Consider the following 24,391-nt stretch of genomic DNA (forward strand, 5'->3'; position numbering starts at 1 on the left):
CATTTTTGCTTCTTTTACCAGTTACTTTAAATCTATGCCCTCTCATACTCGATCCTTTCATGAGTGGGAACAGATTCTCCCTATCTATTCAAGATTTTGAATACCTCTATCAAATGTCCTCTCAGCCTTCTTTTCTCCAAGGAAAACTGTCCTAACTTCTCCAATCTATCTTGATAACTGAAGTTCCTCATCCCTGGAAGCATTCTCGTGAATCTTTTCTGCAGTTTCTCCAGTGCCTTCACATCTTTCCTAAAGTGTGGCACCCAGAACTGGATGCAATACTCCAGCTGAGGCGGAGTGTCTTATACAAATTCAGTATAACCTCCTTGCTCTTGTACTCTTTGCCCCTTTTTAATAAAGCCCAGGATACTCTATGCTTTATTAATCACTGTATCTACCTGTCCTGCCACCTTCAATGACTAATGCACACATACATACGAACATACGAATTAGGAGCAGGAGTAGGCCACTCGGCTCTTCAAGCCTGCTCCGCCATTCAGTAAGTTCATGGCTGAACTGACTATTCCATATTTCCACCTACCCCCCAATAACCTTCCACCCCACTGCTTATCAAAAATCTATCGACCTCTGCCTTAAAAATATTCAAAGATTCTGCTTCCACCACCTCTTGAGGAAGAGAATTCCAAAGACTCACGACCCTCTGAGAGAAAAAATTTCTCCTCCTCTGTCTTAAATGGGTGACCCCTTATTTTTAAACAGTGACCCCTAGTTCTAGATTCTCCGACAAGGGGAAACATCCTTTCCACATCCACCTTGTCAAGACCCCTCAGGATCTTGTATGTTTCAATCAAGTCGCCTCTTACTCTTCGAAATTCCAGCGGCTACAAGCCTAGCCTGTCCAATCTTTCCTCATAAGACAGCCTGCCCACTCCAGGTATTAGTCTAGTAAACCTTCTCTACTACCTCCAACCCATTTACATTCTTCCTTAAATAAGGAGACCAGTACTGTACAAAGTACTCCAGATGTGGTCTCACAGTGCCCTGTATAGCTGAAGCATAACCTCCCTACTTTTGTATTCAAATCCCCTCGTGAAAACAATAACATTCTATTAGCTTTTCTAATTACGTGCTATACCTGCATACTAACCTTTTGCGATTCATGCACTAGGACACCCAGATCCCTCTGCATCTCCGCGCTCTGCAATCTCTCACCATTTAGATAGTATGTTTCTTTTTTTCATTCTTCCTGCCAAAGTGAACAGTTTCCCACTTTCCCACATTATACTCCATTTGCCAGGTCTTTGCCTACTCATTTAACCAATCTATATCCCTTTGTAGCCCCCTTATGTCATCTTCACAAGTTACTTTCCTACCTATCTTTGTGTCATCAGTAAATTTAGCAACCATATCTTTGGTCCCTTCATCTAAGTCATTTGTATAAAATTGTAAAAAGTTGAGGCCCCAGCACAGATCCATATGGCACAGCACTCGTTAGCTCTTGCCAACCAGAAAATGACCCATTTATGCCTACTCTCTGTTTCCTGTTAGCTAACCAATCTTCTATCCATGCCAATATGTTATCCTTACACCATGAGCTGTTATTTTCTGCAATACCCTTTGATGTGGCACCTTATCAAATACCTTCTGGAAATCTAAGTGCAACACATCCACCGGTTTCCCTTTATCCACAGCACATGTAACTCCCTCAAAGAACTCCAATAGAAACATAGAAAATAGGAGCAGGAGTAGGCCAGTCATTATAATCATGCCTGATCATCCAACTCAGTCGCCTGTTCCCACTTTTGCCCCGTACCCTTTGATCGCTTTAGATCCAAGAGCTATATCTAACTCCTTCTTGAAAACATACAATGTTTTGGCCTCAACTGCTTTCTGTGGTAGCGAATTCCACAGGCTCACCACTCTCTAGGTGAAGAAATTTCTCCTCATCTCAGTCCTGAAAGGTTTACCTTGTATCCTTAGACTGTGACCCCTGGTTCTGGACTCCCCCCACCATCAGGAACATTCTTCCTGCATCTACCCTGTCAAGTCCTGTTGGAATTTTATAGATTTCTCTGAGATCCCCCCTCACTCTTCTGAACTCCAGCAAATATAATCCTAACCGACTCAATCTCTCCTCATACGTCAGTCCCGCCATCCCAGGAATCAGTCTGGTAAACCTTCGCTGTACTCCCTGTAAAGCAAGAACATCCTTCCTCAGATAAGGACACCAAAACTGCACACAATATTCCAGGTGTGGCCTCACCAAGGCCATGTATAATTGCAGCAAGACATCCCTGCTCCTGTACTCGAATCTCATTGCGCAATACCAGGTCTAGTATAGCCTGCTCTCTGGTTGGCTCCAGAATGTATTATTCCAAGAAATTATCCTGAAAACATTCTATGTACTCCTCATCTAGACTACCTCTGCCCATCCGATTTTTCCAGTCTATATATAGGTTAAAATCCCCATAATTATCGTTGTACCTTTCTGACAAGCTACCATTATTTCTTTCTTTATACCCCGTCCTACAGTGTGGTTAATGTTAGGTGGCCTGTACACCACTCCCACAAGTGACTTTTTGCCTCTATCATTTCTCATCTCTACCCAAACTGCTTCTACATCCTGGTCTCCTGAACTTGGGTCATCCCTCTCTATTGCGCTAATTGCATCATTAATTAACAGAGCTACCCCTCCACCTTTTCCTAGCTTCCTATCCTTCCTAAATGCCATGTGCCCTTCAATATTCAGGTCCCAATCTATGTCATCCTGCAGCCATGTCTCTGTATTGGCTATCAGATTGTACTTATTTATTTCTATTTGCGCTCTCAGTTCATCTGTTTTGTTTTGAATACTATGCGCACTCAGAGTTTTTTGTTTTGTCCTTTTTTTATTATTTTTGTAACCTCTAGCCATATCTGTTGATTTGCTCTTAGATTTGTAAGCTCTGTCCCTTCCTGTCACAGTCTGTCTATCATTTCCCATATTAATACCTTTCCCTCTTGCCTTGTCTCTACTCCTTGATTTACCATGTCTTCCCAAATTTGATCCCTTGCCCCCACTATTCAGTTTAAAACCCTCTCTACTTCCCTAGTTATGTGGCTCACTAGAACACCGGCCCCAGTATAGTTAAGGTGTAGACCGCCCCAATGGTACAGCCACTACTTTCCCCAGTACTGGTGCCAGTGCCCCATGAAACGGAGCCCACTTCGACCACACCAGTCTTTGAGATAAGCATTTATTTGTCCTACTCCAATTTGCACGTGGCTCAGGTAATAATCCAGAGATTATTACCTTTGAGGTTCTGCTTTTTAATTTGGCGCCTAGTTCCTAATATTGACTATGCAGAACCTCTTTCCTTGTCCTGCTTATGTCTTTGGTAGCTGCATGGACCACGACGACTGGATCCTCCCCCTTCACTAAGTTCCTCTCCAGTCCTGAGCAGATGTCCCAAACCCTGGCACTGGGCAGGCAACACAGCAGTCTGGACTCTCTCTCTTTGCTGCAGAGAACAGTGTCAGTCCCCCTAACTATACTGTCCCCTACTATCACTACATTTCTTTTTTCTCCCTCCACTTGAATGGCTTCCGGTATCATGGTGCCATGGTCAGGTTGCTCATCCACCCTGCAGACCCCACTCTCATCCAAGCAAGCTGAAAGAACCTCAAACCTGTTGGACAATCTCAAAGGCTGAAGCTCCTGCACTCCTGCCCTCTGGGTCCCCTTAGCTGCCTCAGCTGCAGCCACACTTTCCTGTCCCTGACCACTGACCAAATCAGAAGATCCTCCCCTAAGGGGTGTGACCACCTCCTGGTACAAAATGTCCAGGTAACTTTCCCCCTCCTTGATGTGTTGCAGTGTCTGCAGTTCAGCCTCCAGTTCAATGACTCTGAGCCAAAGCTCTCTGAGCTGCAAATACTTACTGTAGACGTGTTTGCCCTGGATCACACTGGCATCCAGGAGCTCCCACGTGCTGCAGCTGTGACACATCACCTGTTCTGCCATCCTTAATGTGTTTTAATTAGCTACTTAATTATGTTCAATTATTTTATTTTCCTTTTTTAATATATTTTATTAAGCTTACCACTAGTTCCTTTACTATTTTAAACGTTAGAATTAGGATGGACCTTAATCACTTACCAGATACTTACCAAACAGCTGGTTTCTTCCCAAACCAATCACCTACCTGCTTGCCTGTGCGGTTTGATGCTATGTTTTATTTAAATTAAATTAAAAGCTTACCTGTATACTCACCCCAGCGGCACTCTGTTCCCCTGCTCTCTCTGTTGATACACCCAGGTCCATCTGCTCCTGCACCCCCTTTCGAATTGTACACTTTATTTTATATTGCCTGTCCATGTTCATTCTCCGAAAATGAATCACTTCACATTTTTCTGCATTGATCATCATCTGCCACCTGTCCACCTATTCCACCAACTTGCCTATGTCCTTTTGAAGTTCTACACTATCCTCCTCACAGTTCACAATGCTTCCAAGTTTTGTATCATGTGCAAACTTTGTAATTGTGCCCTGTACACCAAGGTCTAGGTCATTAATATATATCAGGAAAAGCAAGGGTCCCAACACTGCCCCCTGGGGAACTCCAGTACAAACCTTCCTCCAGCCTGAAAAACATCCATTAACCACTACCCTTTGTTTCCTGTCACTCAGCCAATTCTGTATCCATGTTGTCCCATTTATTCCATGAGCTATAACTTTGCGCACAAGACTTTTGTTGCACTGTATCAAATGCCTTTTGGAAGTCCATGTACACCACATCAACAGCTTTGCCCTCATCAACCCTCTCTGTTACCTCTGCAAAAAAACTCCAAGTTAGGTAAACATGATTTTCCCTTAACTAATCCATGCTGGCTTTCTTTAATTAACCTGCATTTGTCCATGTGACTATTAATTTTGTCCCAAATTATTCTTTCTAGAAGTTTCCTCCTCTTTCACCATTGCCTGGGTTACATCTTCTTCCTTGATGCAAAGTATTAATTTAAAGCCTCCATGCGTAAATCCCCTTTTTGGTCTTTAATTGTCCCCCCTCCTCCTCTTACCACCTTTTACTATTTATATGCCTGTTGAAGTCTTTGGGAGTCCCTTTTTATGTTAGCTGCCAGTCTATTTTTATAATCTCTTTGCTTCTCTTATTAGCTTTCACTTCCCCTCTGAATCTTCTATATTCTGCCTGATTCAGTATTTTCTATCTGGCATCTGTCGTAAGTACACTTTTTCTTCTCTATCTTCATCTGTATCTCTTCTGTCATTCAGGGGGCTCTGGATTTGTGTATCCTACCTTTCCCCTTCGAGGGAACATACTTTGACTGTTCCCAAACTCTCTTCTTTGAAGGTAGCCCATTGTTCAGCTACCATTTTTCCTGCCAACCTTTAGCCCCAATTTCTTTGCCCCAGATCTGTTGAAGTTGGCTTTCTTCCAGTTAATTATTCTTAATCTTGATTGTTCTTTGTCCTTTTCCATTGTCAGCCTAACCCTTATGATACAATGATCACTGTCCCCAAAATGTTCTCCTACCGACACTTAATCCCAAGAACCAGGTCTAGCAGTGCCTCCTTTCTCGTTGGACTATAAACATAGTGCTGTAGAAAATTTTCCTGACCACACTGTAGGAACTCTTGCTCCTCATTGCCTTTTACACTACTATTATCCCAGTCTATGTTTGGATAATTAAAGTCCCCATTATAACTGCCCTATAATTTTTGGACCGCTCTGTAATTTCTTTACAAATTTGTTCTCTACCTCTTTCACCACTATAGGGTGGCCTATAGACAACATTGAGCAATGTAACTCTGCCTTTTTTGTTCCTTAACTGTAGCCAAATAGATTCTGTCCTTGCCCCTTCTAGGACATCCTTTTTTCTCCAGCACTGCAATGCTCTCTTTAATCAATATCACCACCCCTCCTCCTTTTTTTCCTATGCTGTCTTCCCTGAACACCTTGTATCCAGGAATATTTAACACTCAGTCCCGTCCTTCTTTGAGCCAGGTCAGTGTTACAGCCACAACATCATATTTCCACATGGCAATCTGTGCTTGTAACTTACCAATCTTATTAACCACACTCTGTGCATTCACATACATGCAAATTTACCCAGTTTTAGACTTTATTACTTTCTCCCTTACTCTGACCCCACTTAAGAACTTACTCTAGTGCTGTCTATCTCTCCCAGTATTCTGAGCACCTTGGTATTTCTCTGTTATTTCCTCTTTTTTTTTTACCATTAATTAAACAGTAATCTACTTACTTGATGTCCTGAGGGAAAGAAATTGCAAAAGTCCTTTTCTGTCTCATAAAAATTCTAGGAACATTTCAATATGTTTAAAGTATTGTAAATATCTTCATTCAATTCTTTTCCACCGTTGAAGTGTTCTTAGTTCCAGCACCATACATTCCTGTTCAAGCACCATTTCTTTATTTCATAAATTTGTAACTAACAATTCAATGAAATGCATTTCTGCTTAAGATGCATTTAGCACATAGTTTATTTAGTTTATATTCATATCCATAATTTCACCTGATTTTACACACACAACCACATCTTTGCGTATACCTAAGGGATCATACTTATGATTTTTTTCCAAAAACTTAGAACATGCCCCAAGTGATGTGCTTATCGGTTTTGCCAATGTCAATCTAGGTAACCACTGAGTTTAAACTAGTTGGCATTGATAAACTTGCACAGCCTTGAGGATATTTGCTTCAACCAGTAATCTGATAATGCACTTGCAGTTTAATCCATTATTTAGTTGCAATGATTTGCTTGTGTATGCACTGTATATCAATGCCAAGTCACTGGCAGTGGAAGAATAATGAATATTGAAACTTCACTAATTGCAATTAAATAACCTCTGGCCCCATTGTGTTTCATGTAATCAACCAGATGATACCCCTGTTCATCATTCTGCCATCTAGCAAGATACATATCCTCTCCTGTTTTTTTAAAGGAGTTAATTGACAACTGATTTTTTCTCCCCCTGGAAGTCTGTTCTAGGAAACCACCACCACTCTGGGTGGGGAGGTGGTTGGGGGTGTGGGGAAACTAACGTCACCTAATCTTATGTCTTGCCTGTTAATTTTCAACTTGTAAACAGATTATTTAATTTGAGCATCGTACTGAAAGCCACATCTGTAATACCTACGCCTTTCAGAATTTTGAAGAGCTGAATCACCTTTCTGTTTTGTTGATCCAATGTAAGCACATTGGTGGGAATTTTAACAATTTTAATGTCTCGTATTAACAGGGCAATAACGACATCGAAATGGAGTCAGTATTCGTACTATCCACCTAACTTTGCTGCTGGTGCTATGGGCACCCAAAGCTGTTTAATGCAATAGACTGTGTTTAATATGCAAATTGTGGTTTTACAAGTGAAGGAAGACCATCTCTCAGGATTACATAGGATATACTGCACAGAAACAAGCCATTCGGTCCAACTAGTCCATATCGGCATTTATGCTCCACTCGAGTCTCCTTCCATCTTTCCTCATCTAACTCTATCATCAGACCCTCTCTATTCCTGCGTCCCTCATGCTTGTCTAGCTTCTGCTTAAATGCATCTGTCAGGCAAAACCTCCACCTACCAAGACTGAGGCGCACATTATTTCACCACATGAACATTCAAACTTAAAATTGCAAGCCCTGACTGGGATGACATTTGCATAGTACTAGCAGTGTTGGAACAATGGGGACCCAGTTGTTGCTTCCCCAATACACAAGTGGTGGTCAGACCAGTTTTAGTCACATGATTAACTGGCTGTTGCAGAGAATTTGAACTTCCAACAAAGGATTTTGAACTCTGACAAAGCCATGTGCTACTGGAGTAAAGATCTCTCCTGGAATGGAAGCATGAATTACAGCCCCTCCTGTCTGCCTGCTTCCATCTCCTTCCCACAGAACTGAATCTTGTGAAAACACGTTAAACTCAAAGAGAGAAAAGTTTTCTATGTGAACAAGGTTTAAAGAAGACTACTGGGCCCCAACGAAAAGCAAGACTACTTACAAAAGGACTACAGTGAGCTCAAAGCACTGTAACAAGATATTGCCTCAAACCCCTCTCTACTATATTTTCCTCTTCTCTTTGCTGTTCCTATCAGCATGTGTATAGCGCGTGTGCATGCTAGCGTGGGCGCGTCGTATATCCGTAGGCGTGAACCATATTAGAGTTTAAGTTTAAGGTTTAATAAAATTTCATCATCTTTAAACCTCAGCCTGTGTGAATTGGTTTCTTTGTCTGATAATTGGAAAGTTGTAAACAAGGATTCACAAAAAGGGGAGCTCAAAACACTGTTGAAAATTAATAGTATAAAAACAAGAAATGCTGGAAATACTCAGCAGGTCTGGCAGCATCTGTGGAAAGAGAAGCAGAGTCAACATTTCATGTCAGTGACCCTTCATCAGAACGTTGACTCTGCTTCTCTCCCACAGATGCTGCCAGACCTGCTGAGTATTTCCAGCATCTGCAGTATTTTGTTTTTATTTTAGTGTTTAAAATTAAACCCTGTTACACTAAAACCAGGTAATGACAGCAAAGGACCTCTAGACACATTTCTCACCTGGTCATAACGCATCTATACTACTCGCTTCAACCGCTCCCTGTGGTAGCAAGCTCCACATTCTCACCATCTTTCGCCGAAGTAGTTTCTTCGAAATTCCCTATTGGATTTTTTGGTGACTATCTTGTATTGAAGGCCTGTAGTCATGCTCTTCTCCACAAGTGAAACTTTCTCTCTGTATCCACTCTATCAAAACCTTTCATAATCTTAAAGACCTATTATGTCATCGCTCAACCTTTTTTTTTCAAGAGAAAAAAGGCTCAGCCTGTTCATCCTTTCTTGATATGTGTACCCATGCATTTCTGGTATCATCCTTTTAAATCTTTGCTGCACCTTTTCCAGTGCTTCTATATCCATTTTATAATATGGCGACCAAAACTGCACACAGTACTTTGTGTGGTCTAACTAAGGTTCAATTCAGGTTTAGCATAACTTCCCCAGTTGTCAATTCTATCCTCCTAGAAATAAAGCCCAGCGCTTTGCATTTTTCTGGTCTTGCTAATGTGTGGCGCAACTTTTAGTGATTGGTGTATTTGTACTCTACTACTCCACCTGGACTCTCACCTTCCAATTAATTAGTTGTTACGATCCCATTAGAGACTGTTTAAAAAGAGGGAGTGGTATTTCTAAAGTTATTACTGAAAGAGTTCCGCCACAAGATTTCACATTTTAAACAAAAACGCTTCGAGTTAAACAAACCAAAACACTTCTAACTCAACACTACAATTTGGAAACAATTCTATTTTAAACTTAAAATCTTAACAACATGAAGACGTATACTTGAAACTCTAAATCTCAACAGAACACTCCTATTCAACTGTTACTTCCACCCAAGAATTTTCCCATATGTTACAGGATCTTGGCAGTTTATTCAGTTCTCCTGGGGACAATCCAAAGTGTGCCACAGCTCTTAGGAGTTCACTTCGATTTCCTTAGTTTCTCAGCTGTCTTCTGAAGTATGAATTCACCTCCCAAATCTGGACTTCCCAGCTTGAGCACAGACCTGTCTTAAAACAGAAACACCCCTGGTTTCCAATGGCCTCTTTGCTCCTGAGTCCAGCTGACTTCCCAAAGCCAACTGCTTCTCTGATCAACAGCCTGTCTTGAAGCCAGCCTGCTTTTCCAAAAGCCAACAGGCACCCCCGGCATCATATAGCTGCATAGCAATGTGGTACACGTCGAATGTTCCAGATAGCAATTTAAATTAATTATTTCCAACTCCAAATGTTCTTTGTTCTGGGAAATCATATGAATAATTTAAACTCCTGACTGAGGTAGCTGCAGACACACCATCTCTATAAACAAGTTAAGAGGGGTTCCCATTTTGTCGGGTCTTTACACTTCCCAATATGGCTTTACTAAATAAACATGGGCCACCCTTTGACTTGTAACCATCCTAGGCTTGTTTGCCAGCTTCCCAAACCGGGTGTTTTCATTTGTCTTGCATTAAAAAATGCAATTCCCAAATTAAAAGTTACCTCTAGAAAAATAATACAAACCATGAACCAGATGATCGTAGCAGTGACTTCCTGATTCTTCCGACCAAAATGTTCTACCTCACATTTATCCGTGTTGAACTACATTTGCCAAATATTTGCCCATGCTGCAAATTTATTAATGCTCACCTGTATTTTGTTGCAGTCCTCCTCAGTATTGAGAATTTCCCCACAATTTGGTGTCATCTGCAAATTTTGAAATTTGTGTTTTTGATACCAAATACAAATTGTTAATGTAAATTGTGAACAGTGGTCCCAGCCAGCGCTGATTCTTGTGGAACACCACTTCCCACCTTCTGCCGCTCTGAATAACTACCCTTTACTCACACTTTCTACTTTGTCTTGGAGCAGGTAGCAATCCATTCTGCCACTTGTCCCCTGACTCCACATTCTCCGACATCATCATTAATCTATTAAGGTGAAGCACCTTATCGAAGGCCTTTGAAAATCCAGATAAGTTACAGCTACTGCATTACCATTGTCTACTCTGTTATCTCCTGAAAAAGAACAAAGAACAGTACAGCACAGGGACAGGCCATTCGGCCCTCCAAGCCTACGCCGATCTTGATGCCTGTCTAAACTAAAACCTTCTGCACTTCCGAGGTCCGTATGCCTCTATTCCCATCCTATTCATGTATTTGTCAAGATGCCTCTTAAACGTCGCTATCATACCTGCTTCCACCACCTCCCCCGGCATCAAGTTCCAGGCACTCTCCACCCTCTGTGCAAAGAACTTGCCTCGCACATCCCCTCTAAACTTTGTCCCTCGCACCTTAAACCTATGTCCCCTAGTAAGTTTAGTTTAGTTTAGAGATACAGCACTGAAACAGGCCCTTCGGCCCACCGAGTCTGTGCCGACCATCAACCACCCATTTATACTAATCCTACACTAATCCCATATTCCTATCACATCCCCACCTGTCCCTATATATTTCCCTACCACCTACCTATACTAGGGGCAATTTATAATGGCCAATTAACCGTAACTGACTCTTCCACCCTGGGAAAAAGCTTCTGACTATCCACTCTGTCCATGCCACTCATAACTTTGTAAACTTCTATCATGTTGCCCCTCCACCTCCGTCGTTCCAGTGAAAACAATCCGCATTTATCCAGCCTCTCCTCATGGCCAATGCCCTCCAGACCAGGCAACATTCTGGTAAACCTCTTCTGTACCCTCTCCAAAGCCTCCACGTACTTCTGGTAGTGTGGCGACCAGAATTGCACGCAATATTCTAGGTGTGGCCTAACTAAGGTTCTGTACAGCTGCAGCATGACTTGCCAATTTTTATACTCTATGCCCCGACCGATGAAGGCAAGCATGCCGTATGCCTTCTTGACTACCTTATCCACATGTGTTGCCACTTTCAGTGACCTGTGGACCTGTACGCCCAGATCTCTCTGCCTGTCAATACTCCTAAGGGTTCTGCCATTTACTGTATACTTCCCACCTGCATTAGATCTTCCAAAATACATTACCTCACACATTTGTCCAGATTGAACTCCATCTGCCATTTCTCCGCCCAAGTCTCCAACCGATCTATATACTGCTGTATCCTCTGACAATCCTCATCACTATCCGCAACTCCACCAACCTTTGTGTCGTCCGCAAACTTACTAATCAGACCAGCTACATTTTCCTCCAAATCATTTATATATACGACAAACAGCAAAGTTCCCAGCACTGATCCCTGTGGAACACCACTAGTCACATCCCTCCATTCAGAAAAGCACCCTTTCACTGCTACCCTCTGTCTTCTATGACCAAGCTAGTTCTGTATCCATCTTGCCAGCTCACCTCTGATCCCATGTGACCTCACCTTTTGTGCCAGTCTGCCATGAGGGACCTTGTCAAAGGCTTTACTGAAGTCCATATAGATAACATCCACTGCCCTTCCTTCATCAATTATCTTCGTCACCTCCTCAAAAAACTCAATCCAGTTAGTGAGACACGACCTCCCCTTCACAAAACCATGCTGCCTCTCGCTAATAAGTCCATTTGTTTCCAAATGGGAGTAAATCCTGTCCCGAAGAATCCTCTCTAATAATTTCCCTACCACTGACGTAAGGCTCACCGGCCTATAATTTCCTGGATTATCCTTGCTACCCTTCTTAAACAAAGGAACAACATTGGCTATTCTCCAGTCCTCTGGGACCTCGCCTGTAGCCAATGAGGATGCAAAGATTTCTGTCAAGGCCCCAGCAATTTCTTCCCTTGCCTCCCTCAGTATTCTGGGGTAGATCCCATCAGGCCCTGGGGACTTATCTACCTTGGTGCTTTGCAAGATGCCCAACGCCTCCTTTTTGATAATGAGATGACTGAGACTATCTACACTCCCTTCCCTAGGCTCATCATCCACCAAGCCCTTCTCTTTGGTGAATACTGATGCAAAGTACTCATTTAGTACCTCGCCCATTTCCTCTGGCTCCACACATAGATTCCCTCCTCTGTCCTTGAGTGGGCCAACCTTTTCCCTGGTTACCCTCTTGCTCTTTATATATGTATTAAAAGCCTTGGGATTCTCCTTAATCCTGTTTGCCAATGACTTTTCATGACCCTTTTAGCCCTCCTGACTCCTTGCTTAAGTTCCTTCCTACTTTCTTTATATTCCTCAAGGGATTCGTCCGTTCCCAGCCTTCTAGCCCTTACGAATGCTTCCTTTTTCTTTTTGACTAGGCTCACAATATCCCTCGTTATCCAAGGTTCCCGAAACTTGCCAAATTTATCCTCTTTCCTCACAGGAACATGCCGGTCCTGGATTCTAATCAACTGACGTTTGAAAGACTCCCACATGTCAGATGTTGATTTACCCTCAAACAGCCACCCCCAATCTAAATTCTTCAGTTCCTGCCTAATATTGTTATAATTAGCCTTCCCCCAATTTAGCACCTTCACCCGAGGACTACTCTTATCCTTATCCACAAGTACCTTAAAACTTACGGAAGTATGGTCACTGCTCCCGAAATGCTCCCCTACTGAAACTTCGACCACTGAAACTGAAAAAATTTCAATAAGATTTTCAAGCAAGGTTTTCCCTTTTGAAATCCATGCTGACTATTCATTATTATATTTCTCTTTTCTAGATGTACTATTCTCTCCTTTAATAGAGATTCCATTATGTTTTCTACCACTTATATTAAGATGACTGGTTTGTAATTCTCTGGAAATGTTCTATTCCCCCCTTTTAAATATAGGAAATACGTCAGCTAGTTGCCAGTCTTCCAGCACTACATATTTTTCTAACGAGCTGTTAAATACATGTAGTAATGCCTCTTCTATCACTTTTAAAACCTGTGGATGAGCTCCATCTGGACCAGGAGCTTTATCCTCTTTGAGTTTGATTAGTTTATTCAATACACTCCTTTTTTAAATCTTAAATGCACTTATCTCATTACCATCTCATCATTCAATATTGTTTCCAAAAGTTTCCCCATCACTGAAGTTAAACTGACCGGCCTGCAATGATTGGGCTTATCTTTACAACTTTTTTTGAACAAGTTTGTCACATTTTCAATTGTTCAGTCCTCTGGCACCACCCCTGAGTCTAAGGAAGACTGGAAAATTTATGGTTATTATTCATGTGACATCTGTCATCAGCACACTTTTTCTTATTCATCTTAATCTCTATCGCTTTTGACATCCAGGGAGCTCTGAATTTGTTTGCCCTACCTTTCCCCTTCGAGGGGTGGCGCAGTGGTTAGCACTGCAGCCTCACAGCTCCAGCGACCCTAGTTCGGTTCTGGGTACTGCCTGTGCGGAGTTTGCAAGTTCTCCCTGTGACCGCGTGGGTTTCCGCCGGATGCTTCGGTTTCCTCCCACAGCCAAAGACTTGCAGGTTGATAGGTAAATTGGCCATTGTAAATTGCCCCTAGCGTAGGTAGGTGGTAGGAGAATTGAGGGAAGGTGGGGATATGGTAGGGAATATGGGATTACTGTAGGATTAGTATAAATGGGTGGTTGTTGGTCGGCACAGTGGGCCGAAGGGCCTGTTTCAGTGCTGTATCTCTGTATGTATTTATGTATGTATGTTTGAGGGAACATACCTTGACTGTGTCCGAACTATCTCTTTTTCTGAAGGTAACCCATTGTTCAGCTACCGTTTTTCCTGCCAACCTTTGATTCCAATCCGTTCTTACCTCATTGAAGTTGGCTTTGTACAAAATCAGAATTTTCTTCAGGTAGTTTTTCGATTTCTGTCCTTCAGGATGCAGATATGGAAGTAATGAGGGGCCCCATGGATAGCGAGCAGTGCAATCTTTTAACGGTTTGGTCTTGCCGCCTCTCAAACATCCTTGCCCTTGCCCACTACTATCCAGATGGAGTGGTATCATGGATAACTCTTTCAGTCACCAAAGACAGCTGCTGTAAGCCATTCACCAGTGGTCATCCCTCAGTACAGGCTCCTTTGCCTACAGTCAGACTGCTTCATTAGCTGCTTTGCAGTCTGATTCTATTCCAAGCAGCCTCCCTAGAAGCCCCAAAATCTGCAGCTCTCAGCCTGTTTGTCTAAAACAATCTTACTGATTTTTCCATTCACTGCAGTGTCCTTCTCAACTCTCAAAAGCTTTCTGATGACACTGAAACCTAAGCCCTCAGTCACATGTCCTTGGCAAAAGAAAAAGACAACTGTTTGTTTTTTTCTGTGTCACAGAAATGTTTGTCTAACCTGGGTTTGAATTCCCAAAAATTTGGAAACCTCCAGTTTCAATTTCAAATCAAGGACTGTCTCAAAAAAAACAACCACAAGCTATACAGAACTCCGTATATACGTGAAGGGCTATATTTTATGCAGGAGGTGGAGCTTCCGGCGCAGGGCTGAAAAGATGGGGGCAGCCTTGGTGCCTCGCCTCTGCAGTTTTTCTGACCCTGGAGCGATCCTCCAGTCTTTTGGGGTCAAAGTTCAAGGAGGCCAGATCCCGATCCCTTTAAACACTTCAGCGGAACAGGGACCTGCACCCCCCCCCCCCCCCCCCAAAAGAGCTGTTGACCAATCACAGGGCCGCAGCTCAATAGTATCGGGAGCGCCACCAGGAGCAGTAGAGGCCACAGACACAGGCCCGGTGTTGGAACCCCAGACCCTAGATAGGTGAAGCGGGGTCACCGGGGCCAGTCCAGAAGGCCCTGGCGAGATGGGGTGGGGGGTGTCCTGCGTGGGCCACGAATTGCCCACAAGGAAGAAACCCCTCACCCCCAAGCCCGCAGGGAGGGCGCCTTGTTTACTAAGGCGTCCTCCCCGCGCGGCAGAGGCTGCCCCCACTGCTGGTCAGCTCCTGGCGGCAGCAGGAAGAGGCCCTTAATTGACCGTTAATAGGTCACTTAAGGGCCTCAATTGGCCTCTGGGTGGAAAGGCCTACATCGGCCTATCTTGCCTCCGGGAAGATCGGGCCTGGCAAACCTGTCATCAGGTTCCGTGGCGGCCACTCCCGCTCTGATTCTCCAGCATCCCCATCCCCTCTCCCAGCCACGGAACCCAACATCAGGCTGGGAACAAAATCCAGCCTGAAGATTGTATCGCACTTTTCTGTGATCCAATGACCGAAACTTTACATAGCAGTGCTGAATAGAGGTCTGAATAATTCCTGCTATAGCAACGTTACATCCTTGTTTTATTAGTATTTTATCCTCCTGCAAATGGAACCATTACGTTATTTGCATTCCTGTTGAGCAGCGAAAAGCTCTACGGATTGGTTTCATTTCTCTTCGTGGTGTCCTTCATTATTTGAAAGGACTGCTTTTAAACATTTATTTGCTGTTTGTACCAGTGCTATTTTTTGTCATTTGATGTGTAGTGATTAGGGCATAGGGCCTTCTAGTAGCTAGCTATGCATGTTCCTGAGATCAGTAAAATCTATAGTTTAGATTGGATGTTTTGGAACAGTAAGCCAGCTGTCTGTGTTTGGTCTTTTCTGCATATGTTGATAATTTTACAGCACTGACATGGCATGGTCTTATTTGGAGGAAGTGAATCACAAGTGATCTGCGGAAAGCCTTACGGCATGGTACACCTAGACTTTCAAAAATCATTTGACAAAGTTCTTCATGAAAAGCTACTCGTTAAGCAGTGAGGACTCGGAGTGTAACTTGGATTGGATAAGAAATTGGCTGAAGAACGGAACGCTGAAGAACTATATCAGGGTGTGGGTATTGTTGAGTGAGATTGCCAGAGGGAATTGGTGTTGATGGGGGGAGATGCCATGTTTTTCTGAAAGGCTGAATTAGGATGTGAGAATGTCCTTCCACATCCATAATTTTCTTGTGATCTCCTCCTTTGTTTGTCAGTTGGCCACATAGCTCAATATAAATTTAAATCAGTTTATGAATGATTTGACCAGTTTGACAACCAGTTTGCCCACTTTATAGACCAAATGGTGACTGGCTAATAGTTAACATTAAAAAAAAATTTAAATCATTCATACACTTGTTGAATTGTGATTTTGGCCTTCACCATGTGATGGGGAAGTGATAGTTGGCATCAAGTATTAGTTTAAACTCCAAAATGTAATATAACTGTATCAGATTTAACTGTTGTGTCCTTTGCTTCAGGTTGGGACCCAAGAATTCGCCAGACGTTATACTGCAACATACGTTTCCTGGGTTTTTGCTTATCTTCTAGGCTTGATTTGTCTAATCCGAGCTTGTTATTGGGGAGCCATAAAAGTTAGCTATCCTGAGCACACCTTTGCATAGACAAATCATTCATCCGCTGCAGAAGATGCGATGGTCTACAAAATCTTTAATTCCAAGAAAATGGACATTTTCAAGTTGATGTAAATCAAGTTCATAAACTGATTAGCTCCAAAGAGGATAATGATGTTAGAATATGTGCATATTGCACTATGCTTTATAAGCAAGTAGACATTTTTTGTTGCAGCTAGGTTGCTATGTTTTTAAAATACATTCTGAATTCAGGTTGTTTGCAATGTGCACCCCAATTTGTCTCAGTTCAATTTTGTCATACCATCTTTGTTGAAGTTCTTTAATAGTTTTTTGCTTTCTCTGGTAGGAGTAATATTTTCATGTTTGCAGTAGCATTGTTAGTCTTTCAAGCTGCAACAGAGGAACATCTTAAAACAAATTGGGTATTGCTGAAAATAGAGACATTGTGTTGAAGCTTTTCGTCTTGCACTCATCAGGACAATTAGCAAGAATACCAATGTAAGGGAATCAATAAATTTATACTGTATGAAAAGAAAGTGATTGGTTGGTAAGTGGACTCTGATTGGTAGAGGCATTGCCATGGGGAATGCACCAGTATATGGTGACTGACAGTTAACTGCCAAGCTTTGTTTGAAATTCAAACCAGGCAGTTTGACTCTGATTGGACTTTAAACTAATTAGTGAGGGGGAGGGTTCAATTGAAGGGAAATTTAAAAAATCAAAAAGAAACGAAAGAGCAGAGGTGCAGGGTAGTGAAGAGGCGAACAGTAATCAAAGTGTGACAGGAAGGGGCAGAAAGTATAAGCAGAAGAGTGCAGCAGAAATTAGAACCAGAATGAGTAGTAATGGTAAAAAGTCAAAGTTTAAGACTCTTTATCTGAATGCATTTTTAACAAGATAGATGAGTTGACGGCACAAATAGAAATAAATATGACTTGATCGCTATTATCACCATTGCAGAGCGACCAAGACTGGGAATTCAATATTCAAGGGTATTCGATGTTCCGGAAAAATAGGCAAAAAGGAAAAGGAGGTGAGGTAGCTTTGTTAATAAAGGAAGGTATCAGTGCAATGGTGAGTAGTGATATAGATGCAATAGATTGTGATGTGGAATCAGTTTGGGTGGAAATAAGGAATAGCAAGGGGAAGAGGTCATGGGTGGGAGTCGTCTATAGGCCCCCGAAGAATTGCCTCACTGTAGGACAACATATAAATCGGGAAATAATGGAGGCGTGTAAGAAGGGTGCTACAATTGTCATGGGTAATTTTAATCTGCATATTGACTGGACAAATCAAATTGGCAGAGGTAACATGGAAGACGAATTTAGAGAGTGCATCAGGGATTGTTACTTAGAGTAATACATTGGAGAAGCTACCTGGGAACAGGCTATTTTAGATCGAGTAATGTCTAATGAGGTAGGTTTAATAAGGGATATCGTAGTTAAGGATCTTCTAGGGGGTAGCGATCACAACATGGTAGAATTTCAGTAATATAAAGGCAAAATTCTGCAGATGCTGGAAATCTGAAATAAAAACAAGAAATGCTGGAAATACTCAGCAGGTCTGGCAGCATCTGTGGAGAGAGAAGCATAGTTAACGGTTCAGGTCAGTGACCCTTCTTCAGAACTGGCAGAGGCTAGAAATGTAATAGGTTGTAAGCAAATAAAGCAGGGGTGGGGCAAGAGATAACCAAAGAGAAGGTTAAAGCGGGGCGGCACAGTGGTTAGCACCACAGCCTCAGCTCCAGCGACCCGGGTTCGGTTCTGGGTGCTGCCTGTGCGGAGTTTGCAAGTTCTCCCTGTGACCGCGTGGGTTTCCACCGGGTGTTCCGGTTTCCTCCCACAGCCAAAGACTTGCAGGTTGATAGGTAAATTGGCCATTGTAAATTTCCCATAGTGTAGGTAGGTGGTAGGAGAATGGTGGGGATGTGGTAGGGAATATGGGATTAATGTAGGATTAGTATAAATGGGTGGTTGTTGGTCAGCACAGACTCGGTGGGCCGAAGGGCCTGTTTCAATGCTGTATCTCTCCATGAAGGTGTTGATAGGACAAAGGCCACAGAGAATAACTGACCAGAAGGTCGTGGAGCAAAGGGAAAACAGTATGTTAATGGTGTGCTGAAAGACAAAGCTTTAGTGCAGAGAGGGTGTTAATTGACAGAAAAATAGAACAACCTGGGCCAAAGCACAAACATGACAAAAAAAGCAGTGGATAGGCACGTGGCTAAAAAAATGAATAATGAAACAAAATGAAATAAAATAAACAAATAAAAAAAAATAACTAAAAATAAAAGTGGGGGGGGACTGTTATGTCCTCCTTTTGGTAGAATTTCAAATTTAGTTTGAGGGTGTGCAACTCTGGTATTAAACCAGTGTCCTCAACTTAAATAAGGGCAATTACAGAGGTATGAAGAAAAAGTTGTCTAAAGCGGGCTGGGAAAATAGACTAAGGGGAAGGTCAGTGGATGAGCAATGACAGACATTTAAGCAGATATTTCATGACGCTCAGCAAAAATTTATCCCGGACAAAAAGGACTCAATGAGAAGGGCGGAACAGTGACGCAGTGGTTAGCACCGCAGCCTCAGAGCTCCAGCAACCCGGGTTCGATTCTGGGTACTGCCTGTGCGGAGTTTGCAAGTTCTCCCTGTAACCGCGTGGGTTTTCGCCAGGTGCTCCGGTTTCCTCCCACAGCCAAAGACTTGCAGGTTGATAGGTAAATTGGCCATTATAAATTGCCCCTAGTATAGGTAGGGGGAAGGTGGGGATGTGAGAGGGTAATGGGATTAATGTAGGATTAGTATAAATGGGTGGTTGATGGTCGGCACAGACTCGGTGGGCCGAAGGGCCTGTTTCAGTGCTGTATCTCTAAATCAATAAATAAATAAAGGATGAACCACCCGTGGTTAACAATGGCAGTCAAGGAGAATATCCAATCAAAAACAATCAGGCATACAAAGCAGCAAAAACTAGTGGTAGGCCTGAGAATTGGGAATTTTTTAGGAACCAGCAGCGGATGACTAAAATGCTAATAAAGAGGGAGAAAATTGATTATGAAAGTAAATTGACAAGAAATATAAAAACAAACAGCAAGAGCTTCTACGGGTATATAAAAAGAGAGTAGCTAAAGTGAGTGTGGGACCCTTGGAGGATGCGACTGGAGAAATTGATTACGGGGAACAGGGCAGATAATTTAAACCAATATTTTGCATCGGTCTTCATGGTGGAGGACACTGTAAACATCCCACAGATATCAGATAAGCAAGGAGCTAATGGGAGGAAAGATCTTGTAACAGTCTCTATCACGAGGGAGAAAGTATTTGACAAACTAATGGGACTAAAGGCAGACAAGTCGCCAGGACCTGATTGCCAGCATCCAAGGGTTCTAAAGGAAGTGGCTGCAGAGATAGTGGAGGCATTGGTCGAAATATTCCAGAACTCATTGGATTCCGGGAGGGTCCCAGCGGATTGGAAAACCGCTCGTGTGATGCCCCTATTCAAGAAGGGAGGGAGACAAAAAGCAGGAAAATATAGGCCAGTCAGCCATTATTAAGGAAGAAATAGCAGAACATTTAGAAAAGCTCAACGCATTCAAACCAAGTCAACATGGTTTTGTGAAAGGAAAATCATGTTTGACACATTTGCTGGAGTTCTTTGAGGATATAACAAGCAGAGTTGATAAAGGGGAACCGGTAGAGATCTCTAGAAGGCACTCGATAAGGTGCCACATAAAAGATTATTGAACAAGATAGGAGCTCACGGTATTTCTGGGTAATGTATTAGCATGGATTGAGGATTGGTTAACTCACAGAAGACGGAGAGTCAGGATTAATGGGTGTTTTTCAGTTGGAAAGACGTAACTATGGAGTGCCACAAGGATCAGTCCTAGGCCCTCAATTATTTATTAACTATATTAATGACTCTGAGGAGGGGGCAGAGTGTAATATATCCAAATTTGCTGCTGATGCAAAAATAGGTGGGAGGGCATGTTGTGATGAGGACATAAGGAATGTGCAAGGGGATATAGATAGGTTGGCTGGGCAAAAACTTGGCAGATGGAGTTTAATGTAGGAAAGTGTGAGGTCATGCACTTCGGTAGGAAGAATCAAAAGGCAGATTACTATTTAAATGGAGAGAGACTCCAAAAAAAAAGTGCAGCACAGAGGGATCTGGGTGTTCTTGTGCATGAAACACAAAAAGTTAGCATGCAGTTGCAGCAAATAATTTCAGAAGCCAAATGGAATTTTGGCCTTTATTGCTAGGGGGTTGGACTTTAAAAATAGGGAAGTCTTGTTACAACTGTACAGGGTGTTGGTGAGGGCGCACCTGGAGTACTGTGTACAGTTTTGGTCCCCGTATTAAGAAAGGATATACTGGCATTGGAGGCAGTTCAAAAGAGATTCAGTAGGCTGATTCCTGGGATGAAGCTGTTGACTTATCAAGAACAGCTAAACAGGTTAGGCCTTTATTCATTAGAGTTTAGAAGAATGAGGGGTGATCTTATTGAAACGTACAAGATCCTGAGGGGGATTGCCAGGGTAGATGTTGAGAAGATGTTTCCACTAGTGGGGGATCTTGAACTAGGGGACGTAGTTACAGAATAAGGGAACACTCATTTAAAACTGAGATGTGAAGGAATTTCTTCTCTGAGGGTAGTGAATGTCTGGAATTCTCTACCCCAGAGAGTTGTGGAGGCTAGATCGCTGAAAGTATTTAAAGAGGAGGTAGATAGATTTTTGAAATATCGTGGAGTTGAGGGCTATGAGGAGCTGAGAAGAGTTGAGGTCTGGGGCAGATCAGCCATGATCTTATTGAATGGCGGGGCAGGCTTGAGGGGCCGAATGGCCGCTTCCTGCTCCTGTTTCTTATGCTCTTGCCCTGAGGAATGAACCAGTGAATGGCTGTCACTTATTTTGTTTAGCTGAAACAGGCGTAATGTGTGTACATGTTCTTTCTCTCTGCAAAGAACAGGGCCCTGTGTATTAATATATGTAGCTTCTAGAATGCGCAGATGTGCCACCCTGCAAGCCCGACTGACCATCTTAAATTGGTTGTTGGCATAATTCTTTGCACACTGAGGATTATTTAGTAAATGATGTCCAATCACAGAATCACATCGAATGTTGGACTCTGCGTTTTGAGTTTTGCAAGCGTGGGCTGTCTGGGTATGGCCTGTACCTTGCCTGTCACAAACAGCAGAAGGGACATGTTGTTTGATACGATCCGCCAGTCTTTTGGGACGTGCGGCCTATATACCTAGCATCACACTGGCATTGAAATTCATATATCACATTACTTATTTGTGTGATGGGCTTTTTTGGCTTGATAGCATATTCCTGTTAGTGGCAAGCACCACACTTATTGCTACTGCATAGCAGCAACGTGAAACAGCTAGCTTCACCTGTTGCTCAAATTGTTGGGATATGTTACCCTTCCAGGGTAATCTGAGGTAGACTGGGCACTTCTCAGGGCCGAAAATGATGGCCTTAGGCCCATTCATAAGTTTGTGCGATATAGAGTGAGGAATGATCTGATCATGGTAGCCATTGTCATGCAGATGCCTTTGATTCGCCCTACTTCAGCATCAAGCTTGCATGGTGAGGAAATGGCTCAGGCCCTATTTACGAGGTTGCTGATGAGGCCAACCTTATAGCCTGTAGAACTGTGAGAATCTCAACGTGTGTATTGACCAGTGCAAGTCAGCTTGTGGTAGATCATGGTAGAGAACCCCTGAGCGGATTTCTCAACTAGTACGGCAAGGAAAGGGAGCTCATTTGACAGCTCCATTTCCAGGGTGAATTTGAGCACAGGATGGAGCCCATTAAGACGTGTAAGGAAATTATTACATGCAGCTGCGGATTCAAATATAGCAAACATATCATCTACATATCGGAAATATGCAAGAGGTAGGAGGTTAGGTGTCATTCCCTCAAAGACATGTTTCTCATGGAACCTGTTAGGACCAGGTGAGAAAGAGGTCTAGGGTTCCCTTTCAGCCTTCACCTGGTCTTACTGTAACAGGGTTTAATTTTAAACAGTGTTTTTATCTCCCCCTTGGTGAATCTTTGTTCACCGCTTTCCAATTATAAGGCAAAGAAACCAGAACAAATGGACTTCCTTAGGTTTCAAGAAGAAAAGTTGAAATTTCTTAAGTTTAAGCTTAAACTCTAATTCGGTTAACGCCTACGGATACATGGTGCGCCCCGTGCTAGCATGCCTACGCGATACACATGCAAATAGAGACAGAAAAGAGCAGAAGAAAAATAAAGTGGAAAGGTTTGAGACAATATCTGAAGAGTTGTTACAGTTCTTTGAGCTCACTGTAGAATTCTTATTGTAGATCGATCTTGCTTTTCGTTGGGGCCCAGTATTCTTCTTAAACCTTGTTCGCTGTAGGAGACTGGCTTGTGAGAAAGAGATGGGAGCAGACAGGATAGAGATCTTCAGTCCAGGAGCAAACCGCTTTCTCCTAAACTGTTTGTACAAATTCAAAAAAACTCGGGTTGCCCAGCAGGTTAGTCATGTGAGTAGTTGGTTTGACCATGTCCATTTGTGTCTTTGACCATCTTAGCAGTCAACCTGGAATGCAAACTCTTCCCTCTTTCCCCCACCCCCCACCTTCAACATCTGGTGATCAAAAGTCCATTGTGGGTTGAATGTCAGGGAACGGCTGCTTTGTTCTTCCAAACACCATCTGTTAATATGCAAATGTATTTTCCAGTCACGTCTGATCTGTTCAAGTCCTCCCCTCACTCCAGTAACAATTTAAAATCAATGTTCATGACAAAATTAATGTGCCTCATTCTTGGCAGGTGGGGGTCCAGCATGACAAACCCAACAAAGATGTTTGCAAGAGCTGGGCCTAGAGGGGATTCCATGGTAAGACCATCTATTTGGGCATACAGGGTGTCGTTAAAACTACACAAACTTATGAATGGGCCTAAGGCCATCGTTTTTGGCCCTGAAAAGTGCCCCGTCTACCTCAGATTACCCCGGAAAGGTAATGTATCCCAAAAAATTGAGCAACCAGGTGAAGCTAGCTGTTTCACGCAGCTACTATGCAGTAGCAACACGTGTGGTGTTCGCCACTAACACGATGCTGCCGTCAAGCCAAAAAGGCGTTCTGCCTATCACACAAATGAGTAATGTGATGTATGAATTTCAGTGCCAGTGTGATGCTAGGTATATAGGCCGTACATCCTAAAGACTGGCAGATTGTATCAAATATGTCCCTTCTGCTGTTCGCAATGGGCAAGGTACAGGCCTGACTCAGCCAGCCCTACTTGCAACACTCAAAACGCAGCGTCCAACATCAGATGTAATTCCGCAATTGGACAACATTTGCTAAATAATCCTCCGTGTGCTCAGAATTACACAAACAACCAATTTAAGATTGTCAGTCGGGCTCGCAGTGTGCCACATTTGTGTGTACTGAAAGCTACATATATTAATACAGAGGGCTCTGTTCTTTGCAGACAGAAAGAACATGTATACACAATGTGCCTGTTTCAGCTGAACAAAATAAGTGACAGCCATTCACAGATTAATTCCTCAGGAAATGCCTTGACCAATCGGAGTCAAGTTGCCTGGTTTAAATTTCAATCAAAGCTTGGCAGTTAACTGTCAGTCACCATAAACTGGTGCATTCTCCATGGCAATGCCTCTACCAATCAGAGTCCACTTGCCAACCAATCAGCACTCTCTTC

The 24,391-nt window shown here is 42.8% G+C and overlaps 1 protein-coding gene across 3 annotated transcripts in view; it reads left to right on the forward strand.

The window, feature by feature from the left end:
* The window catches only part of pip4p2 (phosphatidylinositol-4,5-bisphosphate 4-phosphatase 2), a 105,725-nt gene extending 88,563 nt beyond the window's left edge, over positions 1 to 17,162 (forward strand). For 2 of the 3 annotated variants that reach the window (XM_068030827.1, XM_068030828.1), the window contains exon 7: positions 16,575 to 17,162. In XM_068030827.1, coding sequence (XP_067886928.1) covers positions 16,575 to 16,718 — 144 coding nt within the window. In that variant the 3' untranslated portion in view covers positions 16,719 to 17,162. Of the gene's footprint in view, positions 1 to 7,222; positions 8,232 to 16,574 lie in introns of those variants that run through there. The other variant, XM_068030829.1, reaches the window with a different exon arrangement.
* Positions 17,163 to 24,391: the final 7,229 nt, after the last annotated feature.

This window comes from Heterodontus francisci, chromosome 5 (genome assembly GCF_036365525.1).
Source record: "Heterodontus francisci isolate sHetFra1 chromosome 5, sHetFra1.hap1, whole genome shotgun sequence".
NCBI classification, from domain to species: domain Eukaryota; kingdom Metazoa; phylum Chordata; class Chondrichthyes; order Heterodontiformes; family Heterodontidae; genus Heterodontus; species Heterodontus francisci.